The sequence below is a fragment of the Salmo salar genome, chromosome ssa05 (genome assembly GCF_905237065.1).
Source record: "Salmo salar chromosome ssa05, Ssal_v3.1, whole genome shotgun sequence".
Classification (NCBI taxonomy): Eukaryota; Metazoa; Chordata; class Actinopteri; order Salmoniformes; family Salmonidae; genus Salmo; species Salmo salar.
This window is the reverse complement of record NC_059446.1, coordinates 39,908,023-39,928,010: the sequence shown is the minus strand read 5'-3', so window position 1 is coordinate 39,928,010 and position 19,988 is coordinate 39,908,023. Positions and strand designations below refer to the sequence as shown.

The 19,988-nt window shown below is 43.8% G+C and overlaps 1 protein-coding gene across 1 annotated transcript; it reads left to right on the top strand.

Moving 5' to 3' along the window:
* The first annotated feature begins 9,492 nt into the window (after positions 1-9,492).
* Positions 9,493-17,346, top strand: LOC106604891 (uncharacterized). The gene is made up of 8 exons (XM_045719415.1): positions 9,493-9,964; positions 10,162-10,253; positions 10,501-10,593; positions 10,753-10,803; positions 13,502-13,522; positions 13,660-13,932; positions 16,394-16,492; positions 16,633-17,346. The coding sequence occupies exons 2-8, from the start codon at positions 10,169-10,171 to the stop codon at positions 16,698-16,700; spliced, it is 690 nt and encodes a 229-aa protein (XP_045575371.1). The 5' UTR covers positions 9,493-9,964; positions 10,162-10,168; the 3' UTR covers positions 16,701-17,346.
* Positions 17,347-19,988: the final 2,642 nt, after the last annotated feature.

Sequence of the window (19,988 nt, the reverse complement as noted above, 5' to 3'; positions counted from 1 at the left end):
AACAAAAAAATCCAGAAGAATGCATGTCAAAAATATTATAAATTGATTTGCATTTTAATGAGGGAAATAAATATTTGACCCCCTCTCAATCAGAAAGATTTCTGTCTCCCAGGTGTCTTTTATACAGGTAACGAGCTGAGGTGGTATACTCTTCAATGCTATTGGATGAATCCTGGAACATATTCCAGTCTGCGCAAGCAAAACAGTCCTGTAGCGTTGCATTTGCGTCATCTGAGCACTTCCATATTGAGCGAGTCACTGGAACTTCCTGCTTTAGTTTTTGCTTGTAAGCAGGAATCAGGAGGATAGAATTATGGTCAGATTTGCCAAATGGAGGGCGAGGGAGAGCTTTGTATGCATCTCTGTGTGTGGAGTAAAGGTGGTCAAGAATTTTGTTTTCCTTTGGTTGCACATGTGACATGCTGGTAGAAATTAGGCAAAACTGATTTAAGTTTGCCTGCATTAATGTCCCCGGCCACTAGGTGCGCCACTTCTAGATGAGCATTTTCTTGCTTGCTTATGGCAAAACCCAGCCAGCTCTATTTTATCCTTGTTGTCGTTCAGCCACGACTCAGTGAAACATAAGATATTACAGTTTTTATGTCCCGTTGGTAGGATAGTCTTGATCGTAGATCATCCAGTTTATTTTCCAATGATTGCACGTTGGCCAATAGTACGAATGGTAGTGGCGGTTTACCCACTCACTGACAAATTCTCACAAGGCACCCCGACCATGCTGCCCCCTTTTTCTCTGTCTTTTCTTCACACGAATGACAGGGATTCTGGCCTGGTCTCGGGAAAGCAGTATATCCTTCGCGTCGGACTCATTAAATAAAGAATATTCGTCCAGTTTTAGATGAGTAATTTCTGTTCTGATGCCCAGAAGCTCTTTCCGGTCATAAGAGAAGGTAGCAGCAACATTATGTACAAAATAAGTTACAAACAATGCGAAAAAACTAACAAAATAGCACAGTTGGTTCGTAGCCTGTAAAACGACAGCCATCCCCTAGGGCGACATTATTAGGTCCTATTGCATGCTCAAAGCAAAGGATATAGACATGGTCATTTGTGCCAGTTTGTCTTTTTACTTACCAAACCAAAGTTTACAGAACAAATACAATTTTTTCAATGAGGCAGTATTTTGCCCTTATACGGTATCAAACACCAGTGCCGTAATCTCTCAGGCCAGTGAATTCCATCAGCAGAGGAGAGCAGAGCAGAGAGGCTGTCACAGGATATCTGCCTCAGACGACCTTTCCTCAGTAGCGGTGCATGGGTAAAATAAACATTTAAAAGCCATATTAAAACCTATGTGTTGTGATAATTGCATTGTTTCCTCTATAACCTGTTAGCTCATACTGTATTCCTTGCAATCAAATGTTATTGGTCACATACGCATGGTTAGCAGATGTTAATGGGAGTGTAGCGAAATGCTTGTGCTTCTAGTTCCGACAATCCAGTAATATCTAACAAGTAATCTAACAATTCCCTAACAACTACCTACTACACACAAATTTAAAGGGGTGAATGAGAATATGTACATATAAGTATATGGATGAGTGATGGTCAAGCGGCATAGGCAAGGTGCAGTAGATGGTATAAAATACAGTATATACATGTGATATGAGTAATCTAAGATATGTAAACATGATTAAAGTGGCATTATTTAAAGTGCAGTGATAAGTTTATTAAAGTGTCCAGTGATTGGGTCTCAATGTAGGCAGCAGCCTCTCTGAGTTAGTGATTGCAGTTTAGCAGTCTGATGGCCTTGAGATGTTTTTCAATCTCTCGGTCCCAGCTTTGATAAACCTGTACTGACCTCGCCTTCTGGATGATAGCGGGGTGAACAGGCAGTGGCTCGGGTGGTTGTTGTCCTTGATGATCTTTTTGGCCTTCCTGTGACATCGGGTGCTGTAGGTGTCATGGAGGGCAGGTAGTTTTCCCCCAGTGATGCGTTGTGCAGACCGCAACACCCTCTGGAGAGCCTTGTAATTGAGGGTGGTGCAGTTGCCGTACCAGGCTGTGATACAGCCCGACAGGATGCTCTCGATTGTGCATCTGTAAAGGTTTGTCAGGGTTTTGGGTGACAAGCCAAATTTCTTCAGCCTCCTGAGGTTGAAGAGGAGCTGTTGCGCCTTTTTCACCACACTGTCTGTGTGGGTGGACCACGACGGTGGCACTGTATTATCCTCAACGCGGGCAAAGGTGTTTAGTTTGTCTGGAAGCGTGACGTCAGTGTCCGTGACGTGGCTGTTTTTGTAGTCCGTGATTTCCTCTAGACCCTGCCACATACGTCTCGTGTCTGAGCCGTTGAATTGCGACTCCACCTTGTCACTGTACTGGCATTTTGTTTGTTTGATTTCCATGGTTAAATGCAGTGGATCGCATTTTGCGCGAATGTCGCCATCCATCCACGGTTTATGGTTAGGGTAGGTTTTAATAGTCACAGTGGGTACAACATCTCCAATGCACTTCTTCACTGAGTTAGCGTATAGGTCAATGTTGTTCTCTGAGGCTGACCTGAACATATTCCAGTCCGCGTGATCAAAACAATCTTGAAGCGTGGCTTCCGATTGGTCAGACCAGCATTGAATGGTTCTAGTCACTGGTACATCCTGTTTGAGTTTTTGCCTATAAGACGGAACGAGCAAGATGGTGTCGTGGTCGGATGTGCCGAAGGGAGGGCGGGGGAGGGCTTTTTATGCATCGCGGAAGTTAGAGTAGCAGTGGCCGAGAGTATTAGCCCTGCGTGTCATGCAATCAATATGCTGATAGAATTTAGGTAGCCAAACCTGCTTTGATAAAATCCCCAGCTAAATAAATGCAGCCTCCAGATATATAGTTTCCAGTTTACATAGAGTCCAGTGAAGTTTCTTGAGGGCCATCTTGGTGTTCGCTTGAGGGGGAATGTACACAGCTGTGACTATAACTGACGAGAATTCTCTTGGTAGGTAAAATGGCCGGCATTTGATTGTAAGGAATTCTAGGTCGGGTGAGAAGAAGGACTTGAGTTCCTGAATGTTGTTATGATTACACTGTGAGTTATTAATCATAAAGAATACACCTCCGCCGCTCCTCTTCCAGGAGAGGTGTTTATCTCTGTCGGTGCGATGCATGGAAAAGTCCGGTGGCTGATGGGATTCCGACAACATATCCCGAGAGAGCCACGTTTCCGTGAAACAGAGACTGTTACAATCTCTGATGTCTCTCTGGAAGGCAACCCTTGCTCGAATTTCGTCTACCTTGTTGTCAAGAGACTGGACATTGGCGAGTAGTAAACTCGGGAGTGGTGAGCAATGTGCACGTCTACGAAGCCTGACCAGAAGGCCGCTCTGTCTGCCAATTCTGCTACGCCGTTGTTTTGGGTCGGCTACTAGGATTAGATCCATTGTCCTGGGTGGAGGTCCGAACAGAGGATCCGCTTCGGGAAAGTTGTATTCCTGGTAGTAATGTTGGTAAGTTGATGTTGCCCTTACATCCAATAGTTATTCCTGGCTGTATGTAATAAGACTTAAGATTTCCTGGGGTAACAATGTAAGAAATAATACATAAAAAAACAAAATACTGTTTAGTTTCCTAAGAACGTGAGGCGAGGCGAGGCGACCATCTCTGTCGGCGCCATTGAGGGCCTAAGGCCAAGACAACATGAAGACACAGTAATAAATTCAACCACACCTTTGTTTCATCACAAAGCTAGAGAGCAACCTCTGTCTAGTGAAGTCCACAAAGCATATTGCATGTAACTGTCACGACTTCCGCCAAAGTCGGCTCCTCTCCTTGTTCAGGCGGCATTCGGCGGTCGACGTCACCGGCTTTCTAGCCATCGCCACTCCATTTTCATGTATCCATTTGTTTTGTCTTGTTCCCTGCACACCTGGTTTTCATTCCCCAATTAATCTACATGTATTTATTCCTCTGTTCCCCATCATGTCTTTGTGAAAGATTGTTTGTGTTATGTGTTATTTGTTGACGCGCCAGACTGGTTTGTTTTTTCCGTGGTATTTCACGAAGATGTTTATTGTTAAACATAATGCTTGTGACTGTTTTGCGCCTTTTGCACTTTTGCCTCAATAAAGTGTGCGCCTGTTCACAAATCTCTGCTCTCCTGCACCTGACTTCGCTACCAGTATACACACACTTGACAGTAACAAACAGTTACATGACCTACAGCATGGTCAAGCAAGGTAATGTTTCCGACATTTTCGGACTACTAGACAACTATTGATTTAGAACACTGGAGAGTTACCGCAAGTTGCAAAGAACGTAAGCTAAATATGATGTGGCTGTTCATGTTTCTGATCTCTCTGTGTGTGTGTGTGTGTGTGTGTGTGTGTGTGTGTGTGTGTGTGTGTGTGTGTGTGTGTGTGTGTGTGTGTGTGTGTGTGTGTGTGTGTGTGTGCGTGTGCATATGTGCGTTCGTGCAAGTAGAAAAAACATGTTGACACCCGACTTGTATAGAAATGCCAACGCCATCCTTCTCGCTTTCATGTTTATGAAACTGTCTATGACTCTGGACTACAGTACACACTTAAATTTTTTGTTGACCTAGGCTACCTGGCTAAAATGCTTGCTCACTAGCCTAACTTCCTTTAGGTAGTTAACATTAGCCTTCTACATCTGGCTACATATTGAACTGCCATACTCTTACGTCAGGGGCACAATGTATGAATGTATGGTTGGATCAGAATCACCATTATAATTATTGTCCAAATACGGAGAATTAATTAAAACCACAAGTCCAAATCCCTATCTCTATCCATGGCTAATTTAGGAAAGGGACAATTTTAGCTAGCTAGCTAGCTAGTCACTGGATGACAACAACACGACGAGATGCAACAATTCAAGTTGTTTCTGTCAATGATGTATTTATCTTAATGCGATGTGATAGGAGTGAAGCCAAATCCAAACTGACTTCCCTTGAAACTTTATTTTTGTGTGCCAGGACCATTCACAGTTGAGCTGACTCAGTTTAGCTCAATGCTGATTGGGTATTATTTTATACTTTTTTTCAATAAGGGAGGCCAAATGCTTCTCTGGCTTCCCTTGCATTAAATGTTATGGGCAGCAACAATGTCATACTCCTTATGACCAGACAGCATCAGATAGATGGCCTACACATACAGAGACAGAGGGAAACTGTTTCACTAGCTCACACGCTTTCTCCAGTGAGATACATTCAGCCTCTTGCGAATTCAAGGAAAATTATGAAAACACAGAGAGATTAAAAAAAAATGTATTTTGTATGTTTTTCTTTTTTCTAGGTAAATGTTTTGGGGAAGCCTGACTTCCCTTGGCATCCATGAATACACTCCACTGCTTTTCCTTCTCATGCACAGAGACTAATAGGAATTGATTTGTTTGAGCTCTCTGAGAGGAGGAAATTACAGTTTATCCTCATTTAGGCATCAATGACTGGAAAAAACTGCAAGCTAATTGGCAAGAGAGGAAGAAAGTAGTTAAAGAAGCCCGAGAGAGAGGAAAAAAAAGTGTGGTACTTTGTCAGTGTATCTGTTTGATCAACAGCACTCTCTGGTGGCCATAGAGGAAGTGAATCTGAAGACCTCAAGAGAACAGACCTTTATGGCTTCAGAGCAAGACTGGCATGTATGTAGTGGGGAAAGATTAACTTCATATCCCATGATGCAGTGTACTGTACTTTTGTACTGCTCCTCATGTTTTAAATGTGCTGACTGTGGAAAAAGGTCTCTTGATACTTTGGAAGTCAACACAGAATTTGCAAGGGTCAGCTATAATGTCTGCAATTCATTCTGATAACAGGTGCATGTGCACAAATATGTTTGAGGTTGATATGATGCCAAAATATTAAATATTCTAGCCAAGTCCAGGTTTGACCATTTGATCACTGGCATTTTGTTCTGACCAACTCAGTGGCCTTGTTGTTTGAGTGTCCACCCTGAGATTGGAAGGTTGGGAGTTTGATTCCCTGCTGAGTCATACCAAAGATGGGACCCAATGCGGCTCTGCTTGGCACACAGCATTGAGGAGATTGGGGGTAAGGCTCTGTGATAGATTACATTTACATTTACATTTAAGTCATTTAGCAGACGCTCTTATCCAGAGCGACTTACAAAATGGTGCATTCACCTTATGATATCCAGTGGAACAACCACTTTACAATAGTGCATCTAAATCTTTTAAGGGGGGGGGTAGAAGGATTACTTTATCCTATCCTAGGTATTCCTTAAAGAGGTGGGGTTTCAGGTGTCTCCGGAAGGTGGTGATTGACTCCGCTGTCCTGGCGTCGTGAGGGAGCTTGTTCCACCATTGGGGTGCCAGAGAAGCGAACAGTTTTGACTGGGCTGAGTGGGAACTGTGCTTCCTCAGAGGTAGAGGGGCCAGCAGGCCAGTGGTGGATGAACGCAGTGCCCTTGTTTGGGTGTAGGGCCTGATCAGAGCCTGAAGGTATGGAGGTGCCGTTCCCTTCACAGCTCCGTAGGCAATCACCATGGTCTTGTAGCGGATGCGAGCTTCAACTGGAAGCCAGTGGAGAGAGCGGAGGAGCGGGGTGACGTGAGAGAACTTGGGAAGGTTGAACACCAGACGGGCTGCGGCGTTCTGGATGAGTTGTAGGGGTTTAATGGCACAGGCAGGGAGCCCAGCCAACAGCGAGTTGCAGTAATCCAGACGGGAGATGACAAGAGCCTGGATTAGGACCTGCGCCGCTTCCTGTGTGAGGCAGGGTCGTACTCTGCGAATGTTGTAGAGCATGAACCTACAGGATCGGGTCACCGCCTTGATGTTAGTGGAGAACGACAGGGTGTTGTCCAGGATCACGCCAAGGTTCTTAGCACTCTGGGAGGAGGACATAAGGGAGTTGTCAACCGTGATGGCGAGATCATGGAACGGGCAGTCCTTCCCCGGGAGGAAGAGCAGCTCCGTCTTGCCGAGGTTCAGCTTGAGCTGGTGATCCGTCATCCACACTGATATGTCTGACAGACATGCAGAGATGCGATTCGCCGCCTGGTTATCAGAAGGGGGAAATGAGAAGATTAATTGTGTGTCGTCTGCATAGCAATGATAGGAGAGACCATGTGAGGATATGACAGAGCCAAGTGACTTGGTGTATAGCGAGAATAGGAGAGGGCCTAGAACAGAGCCCTGGGGGACACCAGTGGTGAGAGCGCATGGTGCGGAGACAGATTCTCGCCACGCCACCTGGTAGGAGCGACCTGTCAGGTAGGACGCAATCCAAGCGTGGGCCGCGCCGGAGATGCCCAACTCGGAGAGGGTGGAGAGGAGGATCTGATGGTTCACAGTATCAAAGGCAGCAGATAGGTCTAGAAGGATGAGAGCGGAGGAGAGAGAGTTAGCTTTAGCAGTGCGGAGAGCCTCCGTGACACAGAGAAGAGCAGTCTCAGTTGAATGCCCAGTCTTGAAACCTGACTGATTAGGATCAAGAAGGTCATTCTGAGAGAGATAGCAGGAGAGCTGGCCAAGGATGGCACGTTCAAGAGTTTTGGAGAGAAAAGAAAGAAGGGATACTGGTCTGTAGTTGTTGACATCGGAGGGATCGAGTGTAGGTTTTTTCAGAAGGGGTGCAACTCTCGCTCTCTTGAAGACGGAAGGGACGTAGCCAGCGGTCAAGGATGAGTTGATGAGCGAGGTGAGGAAGGGGAGAAGGTCTCCGGAAATGGTCTGGAGAAGAGAGGAGGGGATAGGGTCAAGTGGGCAGGTTGTTGGGCGGCCGGCCGTCACAAGACGCGAGATTTCATCTGGAGAGAGAGGGGAGAAAGAGGTCAAAGCACAGGGTAGGGCAGTGTGAGCAGGACCAGCGGTGTCGTTTGACTTAGCAAACGAGGATCGGATATCGTCAACCTTCTTTTCAAAATGGTTGACGAAGTCATCCGCAGAGAGGGAGGAGGGGGGGAGGGGGAGGAGGATTCAGGAGGGAGGAGAAGGTAGCAAAGAGCTTCCTAGGGTTAGAGGCAGATGCTTGGAATTTAGAGTGGTAGAAAGTGGCTTTAGCAGCAGAGACAGAAGAGGAGAATGTAGAGAGGAGTGAGTGAAAGGATGCCAGGTCCGCAGGGAGGCGAGTTTTCCTCCATTTCCGCTCGGCTGCCCGGAGCCTTGTTCTGTGAGCTCGTAGTGAGTCGTCGAGCCACGGAGCAGGAGGGGAGGACCGAGCCGGCCTGGAGGATAGGGGACAGAGAAAATCAAAGGATGCAGAAAGGGAAGAGAGGAGGGTTGAGGAGGCAGAATCAGGAGATAGGTTGGAGAAGGTTTGAGCAGAGGGAAGAGATGATAGGATGGAAGAGGAGAGAGTAGCGGGAGAGAGAGAGCGAAGGTTGGGACGGCGCAATACCATCCGAGTAGGGGCAGAGTGAGAAGTGTTGGATGAGAGCAAGAGGGAAAAGGATACAAGGTAGTGGTCGGAGATTTGGAGGGGAGTTGCAATGAGATTAGTGGAAGAACAGCATCTAGTAAAGATGAGATCAAGCGTATTGCCTGCCTTGTGAGTAGGGGGGGAAGGTGAGAGGGTGAGGTCAAAAGAGGAGAGGAGTGGAAAGAAGGAGGCAGAGAGGAATGAGTCAAAGGTAGACGTGGGGAGGTTAAAGTCACCCAGAACTGTGAGAGGTGAGCCATCCTCAGGAAAGGAACTTATCAAGGCGTCAAGCTCATTGATGAACTCTCCAAGGGAACCTGGAGGGCGATAAATGATAAGGATGTTAAGCTTGAAAGGGCTGGTAACTGTGACAGCATGGAATTCAAATGAGGAGATAGACAGATGAGTCAGGGGAGAAAGAGAGAATGTCCACTTGGGAGAGATGAGGATTCCAGTGCCACCACCCCGCTGGCTCGATGCTCTAGGGGTATGCGAGAACACGTGGGCAGACGAAGAGAGAGCAGTAGGAGTAGCAGTGTTATCTGTGGTAATCCATGTTTCCGTCAGCGCCAGGAAGTCTAGGGACTGGAGGGTAGCATAGGCTGAGATGAACTCAGCCTTGTTGGCTGCAGACCGGCAGTTCCAGAGGCTGCCGGAGACCTGGAACTCCACGTGGGTCGTGCGCGCTGGGACCACCAGGTTAGAGTGGCAGCGGCCACGCGGTGTGAAGCGTTTGTATGGCCTGTGCAGAGAGGAGAGAACAGGGATAGACAGACACATAGTTGACAAGCTACAGAAGTGTTGTTTCTTGTATTATTGTCTCCTGTGTCTTTAGAGAACTGTTTCACTTTGATATCCTTTTTCTTCTGTCCTGATTTTCTCTTTCTTTTCTTCTGTTAACTAGATATTCTTTGTTGTTCTTCGTTAGCTAGCTAGCTTCTTCCAAAAGAGTCCCTAGCAACTGCTTAGCAACTGGTAAACAATTCAGCTTGCTAAGATAACTACAATTTTATGAAAAATTGTTATTTTTCAAAAGCCTATCTTCTTTGTTTGTTGCTTGTTTTTTCTCCTATTCAGTCTTGCAGTTTTCTTTTGCTTTTTTCCGATGTACTTCACTCTAAAAACCATGTAAATTTCAATATTTGTAGGAGCTCATTTTTCAGCTGCTGCTGCTCAAATTGGAGTTCCGGAAGATTAGCGTCCAGGGGGTCCATCAAGCTGCCTCATGCTACAGAAACAGGAGATAGGCTCCTGTTCCTATGAGCCGTTCCAGCTTGCACACTCCAAGGCTCGTGCAAGGTTAATGACTAATTACTTACTAATTGTGTTCTGAATCCTGTTAAATAGTCCAATAGCACCAAGGACAGTCTTAGTGCACCAATCCAACAACAAACTCCAGGCACCAAGTAGGGCGCAAACACAGTCTTGTGTTACTTGCGTATTGTTTGTGTTATTGTCTAGGAACTGTGGGTGATGAGGTGATTTGCATTGATATCAGTCACATTGTAGATGACCTTCTCCAGAAACAAAGGTAATTCTGTATGTTAGGCAAAGTAAAGACGGTCACTCACTCCTCGCCAGTGGAACTCAGTGCATGACCAGAGAGACTCAGCACAAGAGGTAAAATACTTTATTCAATTCAATACTGTAATGTATTTAATTATACTATCAAAAGGTTAAACAAATGTTATTCAATTCTTTGAGTAAAGTTTTCTAGGTTTTTGACATTATTGAGAATGCCCTGAAGTAAATATTGTTTTTAGGTTTAATTTACATTTGAACCCGTTTCTATTTTGATTAACTTTTTCGATTAATAGAAACTGAATGACGTCTCCTGTCTGTCAGATGGTACCTATGAAAACGATGACAGGGACAGGCCTCTATTCACTCGCTTGCCTTCTCATGATAAGTAAGGAACAATCCTATTACCATTTTTAAAAATCAAGTTGTTTGTTATTACCTTGTGAATATTATGGATTCTTCTTCCTCCCCCTATCAAATGCTCTATGTATACCTCTCTCTCTTTCCCTTTATCCTGGTTCTCAATCTTCCATCCCTCTTTCCCTCCTCACCCTCCACACTCCCTCTCCCTTTCCCTCTATCCGCCTCACTATTCTCTCTCTATCTCTCTTACCTTGCTCTCTCTCTCACTGAAGGTAGTGTCCGTTCTACCTGTGTTCCTTTGGAGTGTCTGAGGTGTGACATAATCCCCTCACCTGAAGTGTCTGGGAATCACAAAGCAGATGAGGGTAAAGCCTTCACTTTACATATTACCCTGTTATCTTTCAAATCAGACCATTATAGTATTCTAGCTTAGTGCTCCTGTGTTAACTTGATCTTTCTTGAAACTCCGACAAAGTCTAACTATGGCTGCTCTGAAAATATAATTTTTTTGTGAAAATTTTCAGCCATCTGTGAACACCTGTGCTCTAACACCACCCAATGTCTCAATACCACTGGTCAGTATTAATTTCATATCAGTCAGTATACTCACTACCTCCAATACATAGTTGAGTTCTCCATTTTGATATGGTGGTTGTATAAATGTTAATTAAATATGAATGTATACAGTAGCAGTCAAAAGTTTGGACACACCTACTCATTCAAGGGTTTTTCTTTATTTTTACTATTTTCTGCATTGTAGAATAATAGTGTAGACCTCAGAACTATGAAATAACACACATGGAATCATGTAGTAACCAAAAAAGTATTAAACAAATGAAAATATATTATATATTTCAGATTCTTCAAAGTAGCCACCCTTTTTGCCTTGATGACAGCTTTGTACACTCTTGGCATTCTCTCAACCAGCTTCATGAGGAATGCTTTTCCAACAGTCTTGAAGGAGTTCCCACATATGCTGAGCACTTGTTGGCTGCTTTTCCTTCACTCTGCAGTCCAACTCATCCCAAACCATCTAAATTGGGTTGAGGTCAGGTGATTGTGGAGGCCAGGTCATCTGATGCAACACTCCATCAATCTCCTTCTTGGTTACAGCCTGGAGGTGTGTTGGGTCATTGTCCTGTTGAAAAATAAATCATAGTCTCTCTAAGCGCAAACCAGATGGGATGGTGTATCGCTGCAGAATGCTGTTAAGTGTGTCTTGAATTCTAAATAAATCACAGACAGTGTCAACAGCAAAGCACCCCCACACCATCACACCTCCTCCATGCTTCACGGTGAGAACCACACAGGTGGAGATCATCCGTTCATCTACTCTGCATCTCACAAAGACACGGAGGTTGGAACCAAAAATCTCAAATTTGGACAGATTTCCACCGGTCTAATGTCCATTGCTCGTGTTTATTGGTGTCTTTTAGTAGTGGTTTCTTTGCATCAATTCGACCATGAAAGCCTGATTCCCGCAGTCTCTTCTGAACAGTTGATGTTGAGATGTGTCTGTTACTTGAACTCTATGAAGCATTTATTTGGTCTGCAATTTCTGAGGCTGGTAACTCTAATGAACATATCCTCTGAAGCAGAGGTAACTCTGGGTTTTCCTTTCTTGTGGCGGTCCTCATGAGAACCAATTTCATCATAACACTTGATGGCTTTTGCGACTGCACTTGAAGAAACTTTCAAAGTTCTTGAAATTTTCAACATTGACTGACATTCATGTCTTAAATGAATGATGGACTGTTATTTCACTTTGCTTATTTGAGCTGTTCTTGCCATAATATGGACTTGGACTTTTACCAAATAGGGCTATCTTCTGTATACCACCCCTACCTTGTCACAACACAACTGATTGGCTCAAACGCATTAAGAAGGAAAGAAATTCCACAAATTAACTTTTAACCTCTCTAGGGAAGGTGGGACGAAATCGTCCCACCTACGTAACAGCCAGTGGAATCCTGTGGCGCGTTATTCAAATACCTTAGAAATGCTATTACTTCAATTTCTCAAACATATGACTATTTTACACCATTTTAAAGACAAGACTCTCGTTAATCTAAACACACTGTCCGATTTCAAAAAGACTTTACAACGAAAGCAAAACATTAGATTATGTCAGGAGAGTACCCAGCCAGAAATAATCAGACACCCATTTTTCAAGCTAGCATATAGTGTCACATAAACCCAAACCACAGCTAAATGCAGCACTAACCTTTGATGATCTTCATCAGATGACACACCTAGGACATTATGTTATACAATACATGCATGTTTTGTTCAATCAAGTTCATATTTATATCAAAAACCAGCTTTTTACATTAGCATGTGACGTTCAGAACTAGCATACCCCCCGCAAACTTCCGGTGAATTTACTAAATTACTCACGATAAACGTTCACAAAAAACATAACAATTATTTTAAGAATTATAGATACAGAACTCCTCTATGCACTCACTATGTCCGATTTTAAAATAGCTTTTCGGGGAAAGCACATTTTGCAATATTCTAAGTAGATAGCCCGGCATCAGAGGGCTAGCTATTTAGACACCCACCAAGTTTAGCCCTCACCAAAGTCAGATTTACTATAAGAAAAATGTTATTACCTTTGCTGTTCTTCGTCAGAATGCACTCCCAGGACTTCTACTTCAATAACAAATGTTGGTTTGGTTCAAAATAATCCATAGTTATGTTCAAATATCCTCTGTTTTGTTCGTGCGTTCAAGACACTATCCGAAGTGTAAAGAAGGGTGACGCGCACGACGCGTTTCGTGACAAAAAAATTCTAAATATTCCATTACCGTACTTCGAAGCATGTCAACCGCTGTTTAAAATCAATTTTTATGCCATTTTTCTCGTAAAAAAGCGATAATATTCCGACCGGGAATCTGTGTTTTAGTACAAAGAGAGAGAAAATAAAAGAGAATGTCAAGAGCGTGCAAAGCTGTCATCAAGGCAAAGGGTGGCTACTTTAAAGAATCTGATATATAAAATATATTTTGATTTATTTAAAACTTTTTTGGTTACTACATGATTCCATATGTGTTATTTCATAGTTCTGATGTCTTCACTATTATTCTACAATGTAGGAAATAGTCAAAATAAAGATTAACCCTGGAATGAGTAGGTGTGTCTAAACTTTTGACTGGTACTGTATATATCTGTCTCTCTCTCTCTGACAAAATGTCTCTGAGATAACCAGAGACAGGGACTCTGTGCTGTCCTAATTTGTTTCTCTCTGATATTCTCTCCTTCCTATTTCAGATGTAGAGAATTGCATAAAAGGTATTGTAAAGAAAGTGACCTAGTGGAATGTGACAACCAAAAAAATCACAAAACTCTGGCCCCTATCTATGACATACAATATATGTATTTTGTACAACTCTTTTTAACCCCTCTTTAACCACTCTTCGACTCAACAGATTTTGAAGTGTTTCTGAACACCAGTTATGGGTTTGAAGTGGAGGAGGGTGATGACCTCACAATGGAGTGTGCCCACGACCTACCGGTGAGAGATCATGACCTGCTGGTGTTTGTCTGGCTGAAGGATGGGCTTCCCCTGAAGGGCGAGAACAATAGCACGGTCACCTTGGAGAGGATAGGAATAGATACCCCTGCTGAGGGGAAATACACCTGCACCATCCAGAGTCCCTGTGGCAACTTCACCTCAGATCCAGAAGAACTTGAATTTAAAGGTAGACACACTCGCCAGTCATATTTGGGACTTGAAAAGTCTGTTTCGACTCATAATCAAATCAAATCAAATTTTATAGTCACATGCGCCAAATACATCAGGTGTAGACCTTACAGTGAAATGCTTACTTATGAGCCCCTAACCAACAGTGCAGTTTAAAAAAATACAGATAAGAATAAGCGATAAAAGTAACAAGTAATTAAAGAGCAGCAGTAAAAAAATAACAATATATACAGGGGGGTGCCGGTACAGAGTCAATGTGCGGGGGCACTGGTTAGTTGAGGTAGTATGTACATGTAGGTAGAGTTAATTAAAGTGACTATGCATAGAGAGTGGCAGTGGTGTGGAGGGCGGGGGGGGGGGCAATGCAAGTAGTCTGGGTAGCCATTTGATTAGATGTTCAGGAGTCTTATGGCTTGGGGGTAGAAGCTGTTTAGAAGCCTCTTGGACCTAGACTTGGCACTCCGGTACCGCTTGCCGTGTGGTAGCAGAGAGAACAGTCTATGACTAGGGTGCCTAGAGTCTTTGACAATTTGTAGGGCCTTCCTCTGACACCGCCTGGTATAGAGGTTCTGGATGGCAGGAAGCTTGGCCCCAGTGATGTACTGGGCCATTTGCAGTACCCTCTGTAGTGCCTTGCGGTCGGAGGCCAAGCAGTTGCTATACCACGCAGTGGTGCAACCAGTCAGGATGCTCTCGATGGTGCCGCTGTAGAACCTTTTGAAGATCTGAGGACCCATGTCAAATCTTTTCAGTCTCCTGAGGGGAAATAGGTTTTGTCGTGCCCTCTTCACGACTGTCATGGTGTGCTTGGACCATGTTAGTTTGTTGGTGATGTGGACACCAAGGAACTTGAAGCTCTCAACCTGCTCCGCTGCAGCCCCATCATTGAGAATGGGGGTATGCTCGGTCCTCTTTTTCCTGTAGTCCACAATCTTCTCCTTTGTCTTGATCACGTTGAGGAAGAGGTTGTTGTCCTGGCATCACACGGCCACCTCCTCCCTATAGACTGTGTCATTGTTGTTGTGATCAAGCCTACCACTGTTGTGTCATCAGCAAATTTAATGATGGTGTTGGAGTCGTGCCTGGCCGTGCAGTCATGAGTGAACAGGGAGTACAGGAGGGGGCTGAGCACGCACCCCTGAGGGGGCCCTGTGTTGAGGATCAGCGTGGCGGATGTGTTATTACCTACCCTTACCACCTGGGGGCGGCCCGTCAGGATGTCCAGAATCCAGTTGCAGAGGGAGGTGTTTCGTCCCAGGGTCCTTAGCTTATTGATGAGCTTTGAGAGCACTATGGTGTTGAATGCTGAGCTGTAGTCAACAAATAGTATTCTCAAATAGGTGTTCCTTTTGTCCAGGTGGGAAAGGTCAGTGTGGAGTGCAATAGAGACTACATCATCTGTGGATCTGTTAGGGCGGCATGCAAATTGGAGTGGGTCTGGGGTTTCTAGGATGATGGTGTTGATGTGAGCCATGACCAGCCTTTCAAAGCACTTCATGGCTACAGACGTGAGTGCTACGGGTTGGTAGTCATTTAGGCAGGTTACATTCGTGTTCTTGGGCACAGGCACTATGGTGGTCTGCTTAAAACATGTTGGTATTACAGACTCGGACAGGGAGAGGTTGAAAATGTCAGTGAAGACACTTGCTAGTTGGACAGCGCATGCTCGCAGTGCTCGTCCTGGTAATCCGTCTGACCCTGCGGCTTTGTGAATGTTGACCTGTCTAAAGGTCTTACTCACATCAGCTGCGGAGAGGGTGATCACACAGTCTTCCGGTACAGCTGGTGCTCTCATGCATTTTTCAGTGTTATTTGCCTCGAAGCGAGCATAGAAGTAGTTCAGCTCGTCCGGTTGGCTTGTGTCACTGGGCAGCTCTCGGCTGTGCTTCCCTTTGTAGTCTGTAATGGCTTGCAGGCCCTGCCACATCCGACGAGTGACAGAGCCAGTGTAGTACGACTCGATCTTTGTCCTATATTGATGCTTTGCCTGTTTTATGGTTCATCGGAGGGCATAGCGGGATTTCTTATAAGCTTCCAGGTTAGAGTCCCGGTCCTTGAAAGCGGCAGCTCTAGGCTTTAGCTCAGTGTGGATGTTGCCTGTAATCCATGGCTTCTCGTTGGGGTATGTACGTACGGTCACTGTGGGGACAACGCCATCAGTGAACTTATTGATGAAGCCAATGACAGATGTGGTGTACTCCTCAATGCCATTGGAGGAATCCCGGAACATATTCCAGTCTGTGCTAGCAAAACAGATCATAACTGGATCAGTCGATGTCAAGGTATTTATTTTTAGTTACTATTCACAAAATGAGCCTGGTGTGAAAGGGACAAAAAAAATGACATGTTCAATAGAATTCCTGAATTGCAATAACACCCTGTGTTAATTCCTCTGTCTCCCACTGGGCTGTCGCTCTGTCGCTCTGTCTGTCCCTCTGTGCTGTCCCTCTGTCTGTCAGACCTGACAGCGGTGATCATTGTGATCTGTGGTGTGTCTGCGGTGGTGCTGGTCCTGGCCCTGGGCATGGGCATCAAGCTCATGCTGCAGAAGGACTTTGGTGAGTGATTCACAACAAGAGAAACAATGAATAAAACAACCGTAAATGTGTAACTTTGCATGTGACGAAAGCTCTTTCGCTCTCTCTCCATCGCTGTCTCTCTCTATATATATATATATTTATCTTTTGTCTCTCTACAGCGAAGACCAAGACCAGGATGCAGCAGAATACTCAGAACCTACAGAACACCGCCAACACAACAGAGTAGGGTTTCCTTTTTTCCAAAAACCTACCCATTTTCTTCCTGAGAAAATTGCAAGCTTTTCCCGGGCATCCATGTATTCCCGTTAAAACAGGAAAGGCTTTTTAAAAGAATATAATGTGAGCAAAAAAAATCTGATTCACTGTAAATGGAGAAACATACACACGTGTCTAACTGTTTCTTGCTCTATTTGTTGCAATTTAAAGGTCCAGTGCAGACGTTTTTATCTCAATATCAAATCATTTCTGGGTAACAATTAAGTACCTTACTGTGATTACTTTAAATTAAAATGGTAAAAAGATTTTAAAAAAATGTGCTTCTTACCAAAGAGCATTTTGCTAGGACTGTCTGGGACTGGCCTGAGTGGTGAGGGGAAACTGAACATGTTCTGTTATTGGCAGAGAGGTTTGGAACTCTCTTTCTTATTGGTCTATTAACTAATTTACCGCCTCCAAAACTTTCAAAACTTTTCACAAATTCACAGTATTATTCCAAACTCTAGGAAATCACGTTTTTCACTGCACTAGGCCTTAAATCAACATAAAGTTCCCTCAAAATCACCACACTATTTCGTTGATGTTGCCTAGTTTTAATGTAGGTCTATGAAGCACTGTTGGCCAACTGATAAAATATTGTTACAGCCTAGTGAAAATTACGGTCATAACCATGTCATAATATGTCATAACAGCTGACATAACTTGTCGTTACCTGTTATAATATGGTCATAACACTGTCGTGACACTTATATTTCGGCCTGTTGTGACATATATTGCGTTATTTTATGGCTGGTTATTATGACACCTAGATAAGAGTGTCAAAACCCACAAAACCGACCACACAAGGCAAAACATTCCATTACACCATAGCCTACATGTCTACAATATGTTTATGTTATATTTCTTTGTTGAAATTGACCATATTAAATGAGCATTGTAATGGAGCACACGTTGATGTCAGACATACACCTACCTCAATGCTCTCTTGCTGATGACTGGGATGAATGCAGGAGCAGATTTCAGGAACAGGACAAGACACCCTGTTTTTGACTGATGAAATAAGGGCCTATCTGTCTTGTATTTGATATTTGATATTTGTTAGCATTCCCATTAGCCGCTGCAAAAGCATCAGCTACTCTTCTTGGGATCCACATGAAACATGACATAATACATAGTATTATTACATTATTAGTCAAGGACTGAACTACATACATATAAAATGTAACACATAGCCTACATTCCAGTACATACACACAATATCTAGGACTAATACATACTACAGTGCAAATTACAATTCAATATATGTAAAATGTCTGTGTCTCTTCACAGTCCCCTTTGTGCAGTAAGGTGATCTATTAATCTGGTTCTATTGTGAGCTTGAGCTATATGATTAAGATGGTCATAATGCTTCTTGACAGTGTCATAAAGTGTATTTTGTTAGTCCATGTAAAGTGACTCAGGGAGGTCATAAGGCTTCATGACAGTGAGTATAAAGTGTATTTTCTTTAAGTTATTTAAAATATGATAAAAAAGACATGACTGTAAAGAATTCATTACAACGACAACAACAAACAACGAACAAACTTTTTTTTAAAAAGGAAACATCTTGGCAGGGAAAAAACGAATAAATGTACGTTTTAACACCCTTATGTAGGTGTCATAACCAGCCATAAAATAACGCAATATATGTCACAATATATGTCACAACAGCTGTAAATATATGGGTCATGACAGTGTTATGATCAGTGTTATGACAGGTTATGACAAGTTATGTCAGCCGTTATGACATATTATGACATGGTTATGACCGAGTCATGACGTGTTATGACACTGGGTGTCAAGTGTTACCAAAATTACATTAGTCTTAGTCTACCTTTGACTGAAAGATGTCAGCCAGCTTTTTGGTCCTTTTCTCTCTCCTTACACCTGGCTATCAGAGGAATTTGTGACATTTGGGCTGTTTGCACTTTATGATACCTTTGGCACAACATATCCAATTCACAGCGAAACAAACAAATAAGCAAATAGTAGCGGAGATTCAGAACCGTTGATCACAAACAACATGGAACAAATGTTGCAAATGTCCATTTCCTTGAGCACTTGTGTGGACACAATGTAGGGTTGTCAGCTGTTTTGTTAACAGTGAGTAGCCACAATTGATATTTCCAGCCTCTGCCAGTGCAGCTTGGTCGGGAAATCTCATAACACCAGTTACAGGTATTAAACACTACACAACAGAAGTATTTGGCTACTGACCTGGCCAAGAGAAACATACATACCCATTCAGTTTTCACTTGTTTATGCATCTGTATCTGTGCATGTAGTAGACTTTACTTTGAGTCAGAAAACAAAAGTTAAGTCCTCAAACAAACCTGGATATTTCTGTCTGTCTCATTCCAGACTTTCAAAGTACTTTAAAAAAGGAATAACAATGTTTATTTTCTTGTAAATATATTAAATTCCAGCCTAGATTATTTTCACCCGCCACAACTATTTCTAATATGTGTGTTTGTTCCATCACTTGTGAGAAATTGCATTCCATTTAATAAACAAGTAAAGAATTGAAAATATGGCTATCAGAGTTTTCTAACTAAGTGTGTATATGTGTCTGTGTGTCTGTGCGTGTGTGTGTGCGTGTGTGCGTGTGTGTAAGAGGTCTGGCCAGGCCAGGGCGGCTCTATTGTGTAACCAGGCGACGGGCTCTTAGCAACCAGATTAGCCACTCCTACTGCACAGCGTCTCCATTCAGTGGAGTAAAAGCACCAAGAAATGCTGTAATCCTCTCTCGGGCCTATTCCATGTAATCCTACTGCCTGCATATAGGGACACTGTGTGTGCTCTCTTTATTTATATGGGTTTTGGTGTGAGTGTGAATACTGTATGTGTTTGTGCGCGGGAAGAGAGAACAGTGGGTATGTGTTTGCAGTACCATATGGTAGTCAGGCTTAATTTTGTGTGTGTGTGTGTGTGTGTGTGTGTGTGTGTGTGTGTGTGTGTGTGTGTGTGTGTGTGTGTGTGTGTGTGTGTGTGTGTGTGTGTGTGTGTGTGTGTGTGTGTGTGTGCGTGTGCGTGTGCGTGTGCGTGTGTGCGTGTGCGTGCGTGCGTGCGTGGTGGAGTGTCAGTAAGTCTGTTTCTTCAGTTTCCTCACTAGCAGGTGGCTCAGAGATAATCCAAGTAAAGCTCCAAGTGGGGATGGAGGGATGGAGGGAGGGAGGGAGAGGGGGTTGAGGGTGACTGTGGACAGAAGACGAGGGCTAATTCCGGTCTCCTAATCCTAGTCCCAAACCCCCCTCCCCCT

Excerpts from the sequence above, each read along its gene's own strand:
- LOC106604891 (XM_045719415.1), top strand. The coding sequence starts at position 10,169 with ATGACGTCTCCTGTCTGTCAGATGGTACCTATGAAAACGATGACAGGG. Across the intron at positions 13,933-16,393 it reads AGAAGAACTTGAATTTAAAG|ACCTGACAGCGGTGATCATT; the intron begins GTAGACACACTC and ends TCTGTCTGTCAG. Across the intron at positions 16,493-16,632 it reads CATGCTGCAGAAGGACTTTG|CGAAGACCAAGACCAGGATG; the intron begins GTGAGTGATTCA and ends GTCTCTCTACAG.